Source organism: Aethina tumida, chromosome 4 (genome assembly GCF_024364675.1).
Source record: "Aethina tumida isolate Nest 87 chromosome 4, icAetTumi1.1, whole genome shotgun sequence".
NCBI lineage: Eukaryota > Metazoa > Arthropoda > Insecta > Coleoptera > Nitidulidae > Aethina > Aethina tumida.
In genome coordinates, this window is record NC_065438.1 from 23,222,606 (window position 1) to 23,237,345 (window position 14,740).

Here is a 14,740-nt window from a genome sequence, read left to right on the forward strand (position 1 = left end):
TAAAATAAAACGTGCGCCATAAAATTGATGCATTGTAGATACAGTCCGATATGCAGCGTTCCCATTTTCGTAGCGGCGTACACACAATAAATTCAGATCTCAACTACAAACGCTACGATATTTTTGACCCAATGGTGAACAGATGTATATTTTTTGGCCGGTCCATATATCTCGCCGTACGTATAAAACTCCGTATATACCGATCGTATATTAGAATTTGCATCGCACTTTTGGGCGAGGCTCCGTCCCTCAAAACGCCACAAACCGATGTCTGTAGTAAAAACGTTGCCTCGAATTTATTCCTTCGGTTCCTCTCTTGTTTATGCTTATTTTAGACACCGCAAAAGGATAAATATACTCAGCGACATAGAAAATAGAACATGCAAATGTAGTGGCCAGATTTTATTGATTTTTAATGACAAGTTTGAAATAATTCAGACAGTATATATTGAATATATTGTTCAGGATAAGATTTTGATACAGAAACGTGTAATTCCAAAAATGCAAGTACTTATTAAATTATTAAATAAATTTAATATAACAATAATTGTCCAAATTTAAATTCATAAATGTTGGGCCATTTTATCCTTTGTCGTATTTTTGTTCTCCGTGTGTATGAAAATAATTAAACAAACTATAAAATAATTTTACTGCTGTTACATTTTAAAATCTACCAAATTTGTTATATGAATACTTACGAATCAGTTTGTTAACATATTTTACTCCAATTTTTGCGCCATCTAGTGGTGGGAGTCTTAGTCGATATTGCGAAGATTTTTATACAAAAATCTGCAATTCAAAAATTGCAAGTACTTGTGTAATAGATAAATAAATTTAATATAACAATAATTGCTCAAACTTAAATTCATAAATGTTGGGCCATTTTATCCTTTGTCGTCTTCTTGTTCTCTATGTGTATGAAAATAATTAAACAAACTATAAAATAATGATTTTTACACCTGTTATATTTTAAAATATACCAAATTTGTTATATGAGTACTTACGAATTCACATATTTTACTCCAATTTTTGTGCCATCTTGTAGTGAGAGTCTTAGTCAATATTGTGAAGATTTTGATACAGAGATCTGTATTTTAAAAAATGCGAGTACTTATGAATAGATAAATAAATTTAATATAACAATAATTGTCCATAGTTAAATTCATAAATGTTGAGCCATTTTATCTTTTGTCGTCTTCTTGTTCCCTGTGTGTATGAAAATAATTAAACAAAATATAAAAAACAATGATTTTTACACCTGTTACATTTTAAAATATACCAAATATTTTAAATGAATACTCAGGAATTAGTTTGTTCACATATTTTACTTCAATTTTTGTACCATCTAGTGGTGCGAGTCTTAATAATAATAATAATAATAATAATAATGATAATAATTCTTTATTTGCTCAACAGAAAAAAATCCTTACAGGACAAAACTAAAAAAATAAAAATAAGTAAATAAATATTTAGATATGTTAATGTATAATTTTTCCTTAAATCTAACTAAGAAATAAACAAATAGTTGAAATAAGTTTTTTAGTGAACAATAATTTAGGTCACAAGAATTACATATTTTATTAAAATTTAAAAAAATTATACACGTAGGAGCTCTCAATTATACACATGTTTTACAAATATCACAGTGGAATATATGAGTCTGTCCTGATATATATACTGGAAAGATTTTGATACAGACAACTGTAATTCAAAAATTATGAGTACATACGAAATAGATCTGCCAAAAAAAATTTATATTTAATACATTATTTCAGTATACTATATAGAAAATCATAGGTCGTTTCTTGGCACAAATAAATACTCACAAATTAATAAAATCATCCGATAGAGGATAATTTACATAAAATTAAAATATTACTCTAAATTCTATTCTAAATGAATAGATAAAAAATGAAATAAATTTAAATACAAAATTTTGACATTTAAAGTTAACTGAAATAGAGAAAAAATATATAATGTGAATTTTTACTGTTGGTGTATTACAAAATTCATCGAGCTAAATGAAGTCGTAACAGTATTATTGATTTGAGTTGAAAATGAAAAAGTAGAATTAAAGTACATGCCAAGATTTTTTACAACAATGCTCCTATCAAGAATATTTTGATTAATTTTATTATTATCTATTTTTATCCATGTATAAGATAGTACTTTACTTTTTAATATATCATGATATATACAAAAATTGTAAAGCTATAAAAAGAGATACCTGGATAATAAAGCTCCACATCAGTAATAATGAAAATTATTAACAACAGTCTACATTATTCGTAAACACAAATTGAACAAATGAAACTTGATTGTGCGGAGACTCAAGAATAAATAAATGAAGATCAAGAATCCAATTTGACCGAGCAATAATTCTCCACAACATCAATATAGCCGAATTTTTTTGTGCTTAGGACCGGCGTCTGCAATATTACATCGAACATATCTCTATCGGTTTTGGCGATGCTCGCACACAAAAACTATATATATATATATCGGCCCGTTGATGTATGAACAAGCCGATTTATATATAACAGTTTCCCAGTTTTTTTATCGCCCGCCACAGATTCCATCCCGTTTTCGGTGCCAACAGGTGCTGCAGATTGCGTCCGATGTTTTTGCCCGTGTCATTGTTTTTAAATTGAGTTTTAAAAACTACTCGTGCATTCCGTCCGAGAGTTGCACCAACTTAAATTAAAGCAGTGCGAAGTTCGGTCGCACCCGACCCACCCCACACGGCCGCCGGTAATTACTGAGCGCCCCCGCCGAACATTTTTAAACAGTCCCGATACGTTCCAATTAAATTCGACGCCGATCCGAAATAAAGGAAGTACAGGTGTTGGGGCCGCCCCGTTAATTTATTTCCGGGCGGTAACCGCAACGGCAACCGATATATAAATTCTCGCAATTTGTGCAGTATCATTTAAACGGGATTATAAAGGTTGCGGGGGTCGTATTTGACCTCTTTCGGGTACCGGATAACATCAATTTGGACTTTCTTAAATTCGGTCGTCACGTAAGCTCCCCGATCGTAAAGTACCGTGAGCTACAATTACCGGTTTAAATTTTGTGTTGTGTGATGTGATTTCGCCGGTTTAATTAGCGGTGCACACGTAAAAAGGTAAATTAAACGGCGACTGTAAACTAATTTATATATGATATGTGCTGCGTTTTGCGAATTTGTTTTATGAAGGGAAATGTAGGGGAAAATGCAGTCTATATTTAACTTCGTTAATAATTTGTTGCGGCACTGGTTGGCTGAACCTTCTGCAATTTTGTTAATAAATGGATTTAAAAATTCCCTTTAAAATGCTTTATATACAATTTTTTTAAAAATATTAATTTAATTAGTGGAATCAAAGTTTTTTATACTGCACTTCTTTTGACTCGGATAATTTGAATTTTCAATATTTATTATTTTGATCAGTAATATTATTTGAATATTTACAGGTCTTGACAACCAGTATATCAAAATTAATTTTACTGTTTCAATGTAAGGAATTCCTAAGATGAGTGGTCGACAATTTGGAACCAGTTAAGATACGTCAAATAATGAAGAAAATTTATATACATTTTTTATATAAAAAGTTTCTCTTGAAGAAAATACAGCCCCTCAAATTTAAATTTAAAAAATTGTCGTGTCTCATATTTTCGTAACCTTTGGTCCAATTATGTTCAAATTTGGTATGCATTATAGTAAAATATTTACTTCTATTTCAATGTAATAAACTTTTTTCATGATGAGTCAATAACCCAGATTCTGGGGGTTTCTCATTTCTTGAACTAGTTTTCTACGCCACTGAATATTTTATAATTTTATAAACTATTAAACTTTTTTACATTATTTACACAATTTAGAAGAAAAAAGTGCTCTTTATTAATTTTAAATAACACAGTCGCTTTTGAGATATTTCAGTTTTGACGTTTATTTTCTTCAAACATTTAAACTGAAATATCTCAAAAACAGGATTGTTAATCAAAATTAATTTCTTCTAAATTACGTAAAGAATATAAAAACTTTTAATAAATACTCAGAGTCGTAGAAAATAGAGAGAGAAAAAAGGAGAATCCCCCAGAATCTAAGCTACAGTCTCATTACGGAAAAAGTATATTACAATGAATTGTGGGCATGTTTTTTGTCAAATTTAAACATGATTGGACCAAGAATTACGGCAATATGAGAAAAAAATCATTTTTGAAATTTAAATTTGCGGAAGTGTATTTTCCATGGGAGAAACTTTAGAAAAAATTATTCAGATTTTCTATATATATATATATATATATATATATATATATATATATATATATATATACATATATTTTTTAATTATTTTCACACATACAAGGAACAAGAAGACATCGAAAGATAAAATGGCTCAACATTTATGAATTTAACTTTGCACATTGATTGCTAAATTTAATTTATTTATCTATTACATAAGTACACGTATTTTTTGAATCACAGGTTTCTGAATCAAAATATCATATTTAAACTATCGTATCACATATCTCAAAAACAACTGTTAATCAAAATTAATCAAGAGCACTTTTTTAAATTGTCAAAAAATATGAAAAGTCTTAAAAGTTTTAAAAATATTCAGTAGCGTAGAGAGAAAAAGAGGAGAATCCCTCAAAATCTGTATCATTACGGATAAAGTTTATTACAATGAATTATGAGCATATATTTTAAGATAAAACATGCCAAAGTTAAAAATGATAACCAAAGATTGTAGAAATATTAAAAAAAAAACAATTTTTGAAATTTAAATTTGAGGAGCTCTATTTTCTACAGGACAAACTTTGGAAAAAAAATAGATTTTCTTTATTATTAAACATGTTCTAACTTCTCCTAAATTTTAGCCACTTATTTTAAAAACAGCTTGTATATACATTTTCATTACAATGTTGACTTAAAAATGAATTTTATAACACATTTGTTACAATATAATGGCGTCGGTATTCGTCGGTATGATATTTTAAATAATTCAAAAAAGTGTAGCTTAGAAGATTAATTTTAATTTATCAAACACATTAGTGCCGGATTTGGTTAATTTAACATTAATTACCTAATTCTTTTAGTACATGTAACTAAAAAAATGACAAAAAAGTTAATAAAACTAATTATAATATTCGTCTGTGGGCGAAAGTTTTAACAAGCTTTAATTAAAAATTCAGTCTCCTTAAAGTTTACCCACTATACAATTTCCATAAAGATAAAACGGAAAATAAATAATTAAAGCATTTTAATTGCAAATTTTATGGTTAAATGTAATTTTTGCTTATCCTTTTTGTCTCATAATAATTGTATGGAAATTCGAGCCTCTAAGTAAACGGTTATTATTAAAAGCTGGTTTAAACTCGAACTAATGATCAAAGGAAGATAATGATAACATATAATTAAATTTCCGACGAGTCTGTGCCCGCCCGCGTTTCCATGACAATAAATAAAAAATTCACACCGTCTGCTTTTGACAGCAAAAAAGACACAACAACCAGCTCGATGACAAATTTAAGATCCATGTCATGAAAAATCGATAAGTTTCTGCCCCAAATCAAATGTTTTCACGCTGCTGTCTAGGATATCGATGTTTCTGGCCAAGTCTGTGTTGTCCACTACCGTGTTCTAGACCTTGTTCTCCACAAAGCTGTTGTACGTCATCAAGATGTAAGTGTAGGAGTATAGTAAAGCCTATTTTGGAACCCTTAACTGGACCTTACGGCGGCTCGGATGACTCTAAGAAAAAATCCAAAAAGAATGGTGAGCCTTTTATAATTCCGGCGGTGACATTACTTTGACTTCTGCACATTTAAGGCAAAGGTGGCGGCTCCGGCTCTGGCAAAGGTAAAGGCAAAGGCAAAGGCAAAGGCAAAAAGTCAAAACGAGATTCGAGCGCATCCTACGACGAAGACGGGGATCAAAAAGGTGACGTCCATCACCAATGACAGTAATATTAAATTAATAATGAGGGTTTAGTGAAAGGCGATGGAACAGGAGGTGAGGGAATGTACGACGCAGCCGGCAACTACATCGGACCTGACGGCTACGGACAGGGAGGCTACGGTGGCATGGGTGCCGCCGGTTACGGAATGGGAGGCTACGGCATGGGAGGCTACGGCGGCATGGGTGCCGCCGGTTACGGAATGGGCGGCTACGGCGGCATGGGACCCGGAGGCTATGGAATGGCGGCCTACGCCGCCATGGGCGCCGGTGGCTTCGGACCCGGAGGCGCCAAGAACCACATTTGCCTCTGCCCGCATCCGAAGCCGAAGGCGGTTTGTAAATGCAAGAACCCGAAGATCGACCCCAACGCTCAATCAAACAAACCTTGTTCGTTCACTAACACGGCTCTCGGCACCGCCAACGCGGGGCCGCAGGCAGGCCAAAGAAGGGGGTCGTGGACCGCAGGCCAGCCCAACGCGTCGCTGCCCAGATGTACTTGCGTCCCGAACAAAGTGGGCACGCAACTGGCGTCCGGTGACGTTAATATGGTACTGCCGACGGGGCCCAAGATGTGCACCTGCGTACCACAACGAGGCGTCCGACAATAGGTTGTCTATCGAAAATTTTATGTACCCCAATATCCTAACAGCAATACTTACATTACAAATAAACTTGCCAGAAGATTTGTAATAATAGTCCGTGTGGTTTCATTTCAACAAACCCATCAGACATATGTTGTGACAATGTTATTGTAGTAAATAGATTGTTCAAACTTCGATTATTCGGTGACACAGTCTGGCTGCGTCCGGACGGCAAATCCGCCGCTCCAATATTTCCCCAACAGATTAAAATATTGTTTCCGGGAGCGGAAACGGAACACGGTCGCGTATCTCTTCTGTTATTTGCTCCCGCCGACCCGTTCCGTGACTTATTGAACGTCTCCGTCGTTTTCTCTCGCGTTAAATGCTACGCAAATACAAACCCAACCCCCCCGGTGTAACACAATTGTTACGTTCAACGTTTGATTCGCACACATCTGGCTCACGCTCGATTAAAATACATATATTTTAATGTGGATTTATTTAATATGCACGTAATTTTCGACAGTGGCTTTTTTTTATAAAGCCGTTTCAGTTCGTTAAACTTCATTCGCTAATTAAATTCAAACCATGCGATCATTTTTGTTGTAATATAATTTTTACGCTTTAATTTCAACACAAATATGGAATTTAAATGTTCATGGATAATGTAAATTATTTTTAAATTCGGCCCTCAAGTTCGTTGTGCGGGTGCAGTTCAATTCATGTATAAAATGTCCAGTTAAAAATTAAAATTAAATGAATCGCCAGTTATTATATTTTGTAATATATTACCCTGATAATTATAGTCCTATTTATCAAAATTAATAAAGAATATTATCCTCAAAATTTGTAATACATTACCCTAATAATTATAGTAATATTTATCAAAAACAATAAAGAATTTTGTCCTCAAAACTTGTCTAAAAATCTCTGAAAATAAGTTTTTGTATTATTTTATTTCTTTAATCATTAATATTACAAAAAAAATAGTAATATGGAGAATTTACATAAGTGTATACTCAAATTATGATATTTATCAAAATCGATAGAGAATTTTGGCGTTTCTTTTAATTTTGTCTAAAAAACCTCCGGAAATAGTAGTTTTTGTATTATTTTATTTTTTAGTGTGTTTTTTATTAATGTGACTAAAAATAATTTGTGATAAAGAAAATTAACTTAATTATCCTCATAATTATCATGATATTTATTAAAATCGATAAAGGGTTTTGTTTTTTCTTTACAAATTATCTAAAAATGCCCATTTTTCATTATATGACTAAAAATAATTTGTAATATGGAGAATTTTCAGAATCATCCTCACAATTATCCTGATATTTATCCCAATCAATAAGGAATTTTTGTGTTTCCTTAATATTTGTCTAAAAAATCTCCGAAAATAATAGTTTTTGTATTATTTTATTTTTTTAATTTATTTTTCACTAATATGACGAAAAATAATTTATAATATGGAGAATTTATAAAATTATCTTCACAATTGCCCTGATATTTATCAAAATTGATAAAGAATTTTAGTAATTTATGTATTATTTTATTTTATTTTATTTATTTTTATTAATATGACTAAAAATAATTTGTGATAAAGAGAATTAACTTAATTATCCTCATACTTATCATTATATTTAACATATTAGAGTTTTGTGCTTCTTTAAAACTCATCTAAAATATGTCTAGACACAGCAGTTTTATTTTTTTAATTTATTTTTAATTAATATTTAGAATATACAAAATTATCCTCACAATTACTCTGATATTTATCAAAATTAATAAAAAATTTTGCTAATTTTTGTATTATTTTATTTATTTTTTTTTTTGTTTATTTTTTATTATATTTTATGTGATATGTAATTTGTGATAAAGAGAATTCCTCATAATTATCGTGATATTTATCAAAGTCAGTAAAGTTTCAATTAAATTTAATTTTTATAAATATCACAATAATTGTGATTATGTAAATTTTCTGAAGATAAAGTTGAAGTAGGGACTGTTCTTTTGTTTAGTTCCAATAAAGCTTCAAAGTCCATAAAAGTTTACAATGATGAGTGGGTCAAAACTGAGGTTGATATTTCTTCTTCTTCAGTTTAAATTTAATTATTACATTTTTTGTTGCCCAGCAGACTTCAATGAAATGTAAGCATCTTATATATTAAATATATCGGTGGGCTCAGTGACAGAAAATTATAGGAAAAAGCAACTATAATCAAGTGGAACGAATTAATTATCGTTCGAATCCGTAGGGAAAAACGTGCAATAATTAAAGATTGTATTTTAGTAGTGGAAATCGATTTGCGACCCATATACGAAATGAGCCAAGCTATGCAACAATGACCCAAATACACGACCTCAGAAAAATCACCGATCTAGAGCACGAACAAATCGATAATTAACTTAGACAAACAAGTAAATCCGTGTGTGTGTGTATGTGCTTTGAAAACGTTCTCTTTAATATCGTATTCAATTATTTCACGAAAACTTGAAACAAAGTTGCGTCGGCCAGATTACAGAGTTTTTAAATTAAACGGAAAATTAGAGTTTTAATTTCGGCACAACGGATGAATTTAATACAATATATATATATATATATATATATATATATATATATATATATATATATATATATATATATATATAAAAGAACCTTAAAATAATTCCCCGGTGCGTTTTGTAATTTATAATTATTATTCTGTTGCGTATTTGCATTTCAATTGGATGTGCGATAAAACAGACGTGTCTCTATTAATAAAAGCAATTTTATTCGCTTACGAGAGCGTATCAATTTATATATTAATTATGTATAAATTAGCCGGACGAAAAATCCAATCACAACCTAAAAACAAACATTATATAATTGCGTCACGTTTATTAATTAACCCGTTATAGTTATTTTGATATTATTTATCCTAATTATGATGCACAATAATGAAATTACCGAATTCACACTAAACTTGAATTATTGACCTAACTGTGTAAACCTGGTAATCAGGTGTCGTGTCAAAACTACTCCACGTATTTCGTATTAATTCCGTCTCGGAACTAAAACCGAATTATCATTGAATAAACACTGCCGTTACACAGATACACGACCCCCAATTTTGAACTCACGAACTGTCCACCGTCCGAATGGGTGGCACACACTAAAGATAAACTTGCGAGGGCAAATTTTGCTAATGTTGATTTATAACCCGGCGCATTCGCCATAATTGGAATTGAAATATGTAAATTTACAGGAGGTAATAATCAATTATCCCGGCTCGGATATTAATTCGTTTTAAAACTGACGTTGCATTTTATCATAAGCAGATATTTCAGCCGTATACATTACCAACTTAAATTTTAATATTTAATTTATCACATGTGACGAAAAATTGGTCCAATACAAGCCTCGTAAAAAGTTTATTATTATTTCTATATTTCCGGAAATAGTAGGAAATTTGTAATCAAACGAATTTACAAAATTATCATTATAATTATAAAGATCGATAAAGAATTTTGGTCCCTCACACGGAACTGCATAATGGATGAGATAGGGCTTTCCATCTAACATTTTAATCTTTTCGATGAAACTTAGTTCATGAAGTCTTTGTCTGCTGGTTGATATATCACAACTTATTGATTAGCCAATTTTCAAAAATTTTTCACCAGCTGTTGCTTAATTTCTTCACTGATATAGGACTCGGACATCTTTGAGGTTATTGATCTTCAATCGCCACTTTTCGACTATTTTTTTAACTTTCCACATAGAAAAATTGGTTCCTACACACATTTAAAAATTGCTTTCCAAAGAGGAGCTCTGAATTTTAATAGGAAAGTTCTGCTCATCCCAGTTTTTTATTTTTTCTTCAGTCCCATATGGCAAATTTATGTCTCTTCATTACTTGATAATACAGAAAATTTCTGTTTGCATTTCTTATAGGAAACGTCCTACAAAAAAGTGTTACAATTTCTTCATAACTCTTACCGTTTTAGAAGATATCGGAGGTCAAAGTTTGAGGTATTTAACAAAAATTTGTTTTTTATTTCTAAATTTTATAACTCGTAGATAAATAAATTTACATTTATTATTTTTATTTAAATATTTTAAATTTATCCATTTAAGTCATGATTTTTGAAAATATTTGTAAAATTTTTAATTTATGTTGATATAATAATAGTTTTTAAGTTATGTCATATATTTTGTTTCAGAATATATTTCTTTATTATATTAAATTTTAATTTTTTAACAATATTTTATTTTCATAATTTTGTTCTTCCCACAATCTAATATCGTGATTTAATATTTTCGAAAAGGTTTTTTTAAAATGTAACTCATTCTTTTTTTCATAAAATTTTTAATTGAATATTTTTTTGTTTGAGAATTTGAGAATTTAGTTTCAAATCTTGGTAGTTATGTTGTTCATAAGTTAATAGCGTGTTTTTTTTTTTGACCAAAATATTCTAATTGCACTGAAGAAAAAGTGGAAAATAGCGATGAGGAGGACCTATTTATTAAAATTAAGAGTTCTTTGGAAAACATTTTTTAAATGTGTCTGGTAATCAATTGTTCAGTGTCAGAAGTTTAAAAAAAAATATAGTAAAAAGTAGTGTTTTTTGACACACCCTAGTAATCCTTCTATTACTTTAAGATGTGTTATTGATGAATTTTCTGAAGTCGTGTATTTGGGTCATTGTACAATAGTGAAGCTAATTTCGAATATGGGTCAATTCGCAAATCGATTTCCACCACTAAAACATAATCTTTAATTTTCCCGACGGATTCTAACGTTAATTAATCCGTTACACTCGACTACAGTAGCTTTTTTTCCTAATTGTCTGCCGACTGAGCCCACCAAAATATTTAATATAGATCCAACAAAGATAATTACATTTCATTAAAGACGGCGTTGCACAACTAGACGAAAGAAGTTATAACTTAAATTTAAACGGTTCATAAATCAAAGAATTTAATAACGCGGACCTCATTCCACGATTTCAAAAAAATAAAAAGCGAAATTGCAACTTTAAATTGGTGTTCGTGAAAAGTTTAATTACAAAGGAACAAAAAAAAAACCGATATCCACGTCAATATCTGAACAGTTCGTCGTTATTAAGGTGACGGACTCCCATTATTTGCAACAAAAACAATGGAATCGATATGCCGTAATCCTGAAATGTAAAATCAAACATAAATTCGTCCCCATCGCATACGGGAATATTAGATACACTACGGACTAATCAATCTGCTTTTCTTTTTTGCCATGGCTTATTAATAAACCGACATTCGTCAAGTCCGGTATTATTGGATCGGTGCGTTTGACATGTGTTGATATAATTGGGAACATTGCCACAGATTTTTTCGCCCCACGCACGGGGGGTTGGACATCGTCGGAATGAATGCCACTCATTAGTCACTGTTGGCCACCTGAAAAAAAAACACCACATGATTTATTCAAGTACCACACGATTTGTTGACACACGTCTTAAAATAACACATCAATAATTCATGAGCAAAATAGGGGGAAATTATTATTGAATCAAAAAAAAAAAAAAAACTATTTGCTTTGGTGAAGCGAAGCCGATCGATGCCGCCGCCGAGTTAATTTCCAGCGAGAGTTTTCGCATTTCACCTGAAAGCGACCAGAAGAAGGGCGTAGGGTGAGGGAGGCTGCGGCAGCGCGTTGAAGATGAATACGGTGTCTCATAATGAATTCCCATGGCTACAGACTCCGGTCCTCAATAAAACATCGAGTGTGGGTGATCTGCAAATAATACATGGCCACCCTCTTACTTGTGGCTTTCAGTACAACGCCCCGTTAATATTTGAACAACTCTTGAGACTGCTGAAACCCTCCACTTCATGAGTTGCCCACTTGGATGCCCGGGAAAGTGCGACGGAGGCACGCACAACTTTGGCACAAGTCGAATTACAATGTTTATCCGTTGTCATGGAAGGGAAAAAAATGTTATTTCCGAAGATCGATGCTGCGGCGCAATTATGCTGGCGCAACCTTCGAATTTCTTAACTCGAAAGCCGAAGAGGCAATTGTGACCTGAGTGTCCGGAGTGATTGATTAGAGGCGTATCGAAGGATAAGATGCTGGCACATCCACTTTCATACGGTCCCATTTACTCGGAACGTCGGGATGGTAGGAAAAAAGATGGACGGACGGGATGAATTAGGGTGTTTTTTCCTACTGTGGCTTTTAACGAAATTATTAAACGACTCGGTGCATTTTCATAGTTGATAGATTTATAATTGACTTGGAAAATAAAGGACGTGATGTACGGTGATGGATGGAATGCAAGTTACGGCCGGAGTGTGCCGCTCTTCCGGCCCGAGGAGCACATCGGAAAGCAATCAATCAAGTCGATACCGATGACTGAAGCTGAATATACGGAGAAGTGTACGTTTTTTAGAAAAAGCCGTACTTGTTGATGATGATTCCGGTGCGTGGGCCATTTTAATTAATTAAGGGGTTGTAAAATCGTCGGCGTGTGTTTTTGCCGTATATTTGCACAAATATCTATTTAAAACTGACAAGGCTTTGAATAACCTGCTCCTGACAGATTAATGATAAATAGCCGTATCCTACCAGTCGAGATCAGAGCACTTGCGTTTTGTGTTCAGACTAGATGACATATAAATTCGTCCCGGTTTCATTTGCCGAGTTATTCGCACTACGTGGGACGAGTTTAATATAATAAATCTAAACTATTAGTCGTCTCCGCATCTGCATCCCGGTGATAAATGGACCAGTGACGCGCCATCTTATTTACCGCCGTTTGAATTAACATATTGAAATGATTAGATGCACCGGATAATGGAAGGTAATTCAACGTAAACTACCCCCGGTATCAAGTATTCAATTTGTAAATCCGAAATCGTTTTATTCTAAAATAATATCATAATACACTGTTCCAAGATCTATACTTTTGTAAATAAATTTTTCTACTTAAGTAAATATCCCATTGTTGTATCTGGAACATTCTTGGGAGTCGTTTAAGGGACCATCCTAACCGTCCGAATAAATGAAATTCGAAGCCAGATTTTAAGTATGAAGAGAAGATGTGAGGCTGTCATTCGCAGTAGATGTGGAAACACCCCATATTAAGTTCAAACTTATATTTTTTATAAAAATCAAATTTTGCTAGTTTTGGGTTTGCGTCACCGATATGCTCATAACTGGCGCACGCGCAGTGTGCTGTCCGCCTTAGACACTTTTTGGATGGGTAAAATCTTGTGCGTTCGCGTCACCGACATGTTGTAGCTATACAGCTGATGTATAATGCTGTGTATATCTTATATTTGAAATTGAATGGATTTAGTGAAAAGTTCAACGTGTAAGTAAATATCACATTGTTGTATCTGGAACATTTTGGGAGTCGTTTAAGGGACCATCCTAACCATCCAAATAACAGAAAATGTGAAGCATCTTCCACTCGTAATTTGAAGAGAATTTGGACCAAAATGAAATTCGAAGCCAGATTTTAAGTATGAAGAGAAGATGTGAGGCTGTCATTCGCAGTAGATGTGGAAATACCCCATATTAAGTTCAAACTTTTATTTTTTTTTAAATCAAATTTTGCTAGTTTTGGGTTCGCGTCACCGACATGTTCATAACTGACTCACGCACAGTGTGCGTGCGCCTTATACACTTTTTGGATGGGTGGAATCTCGTGCATTCGCGTCACCAACATGCTTATAGCAGTATATCTGTAACTGTACAGCTGACGTATAATGCTGTGTATATCTTATAAGTGAAATTGAATGGATTTAGTGAAAAGTTCAAAAGTGTTTTGGTTTGATTATTATTTGAATGACCATGTCCAATGATCGAAAACTCTCTACTACAAAATATAAAACGACAATCGATGCCGATTTTACGCGATACTATGAATCAAACATTTTCATTTCTTACTTTAGTTACCTAAAGCCTATTGTATCTTTTTTAGAACAAAATGAAATAATTGTACACTACAAAAAGTTTAAATATTGTTTAAATTAATGATGACAATGATGCAAACAATTAAAATAATGTTAAAAATCAAGTACATTGAAATTTAAGTAAATACAAATTCTATCCATACATAATATGATTGTATATTAATTATTATTTCAATAGAATTGTATTTATATTTTGTCATGATTTTGTACAGCCTGTAATATATTTGAATTATTATTATATTAAAAAACCATATAAACATGCGTATAATTGTT

General features: G+C 32.1%; 2 protein-coding genes across 4 annotated transcripts in view; both read left to right on the forward strand.

Annotated features, from left to right (window-relative positions):
* The window catches only part of LOC109598642 (neuroligin-4, X-linked-like), a 284,001-nt gene that overhangs the window by 176,859 nt on the left and 92,402 nt on the right, over positions 1 to 14,740 (forward strand). The gene's annotated exons all lie outside the window — the stretch shown is intronic.
* Positions 2,684 to 6,642, forward strand: LOC109599293 (spidroin-2). Of its 2 annotated transcripts, XM_049966871.1 has the most exons (4): positions 2,684 to 3,127; positions 5,482 to 5,764; positions 5,819 to 5,929; positions 5,981 to 6,642. In XM_049966871.1, the coding sequence occupies exons 2-4, from the start codon at positions 5,563 to 5,565 to the stop codon at positions 6,553 to 6,555; spliced, it is 888 nt and encodes a 295-aa protein (XP_049822828.1). In that variant the 5' UTR covers positions 2,684 to 3,127; positions 5,482 to 5,562; the 3' UTR covers positions 6,556 to 6,642. The 2 variants fall into 2 exon arrangements, with proteins under 2 accessions (XP_049822828.1, XP_019870822.1); XM_020015263.2 differs by lacking the exon at positions 2,684 to 3,127 and having other exon boundaries at positions 5,458 to 5,764.

What these genes read in the sequence shown, in the direction of transcription:
- LOC109599293 (XM_049966871.1), top strand. Translation starts at nt 5,563, where the DNA reads ATGTTTTCACGCTGCTGTCTAGGATATCGATGTTTCTGGCCAAGTCTG. An exon ending in GAAAAAATCCAAAAAGAATG is followed by an intron (nt 5,765 to 5,818) that starts GTGAGCCTTTTA and finishes TGCACATTTAAG; the next exon opens with GCAAAGGTGGCGGCTCCGGC. An exon ending in CGAAGACGGGGATCAAAAAG is followed by an intron (nt 5,930 to 5,980) that starts GTGACGTCCATC and finishes ATGAGGGTTTAG; the next exon opens with TGAAAGGCGATGGAACAGGA.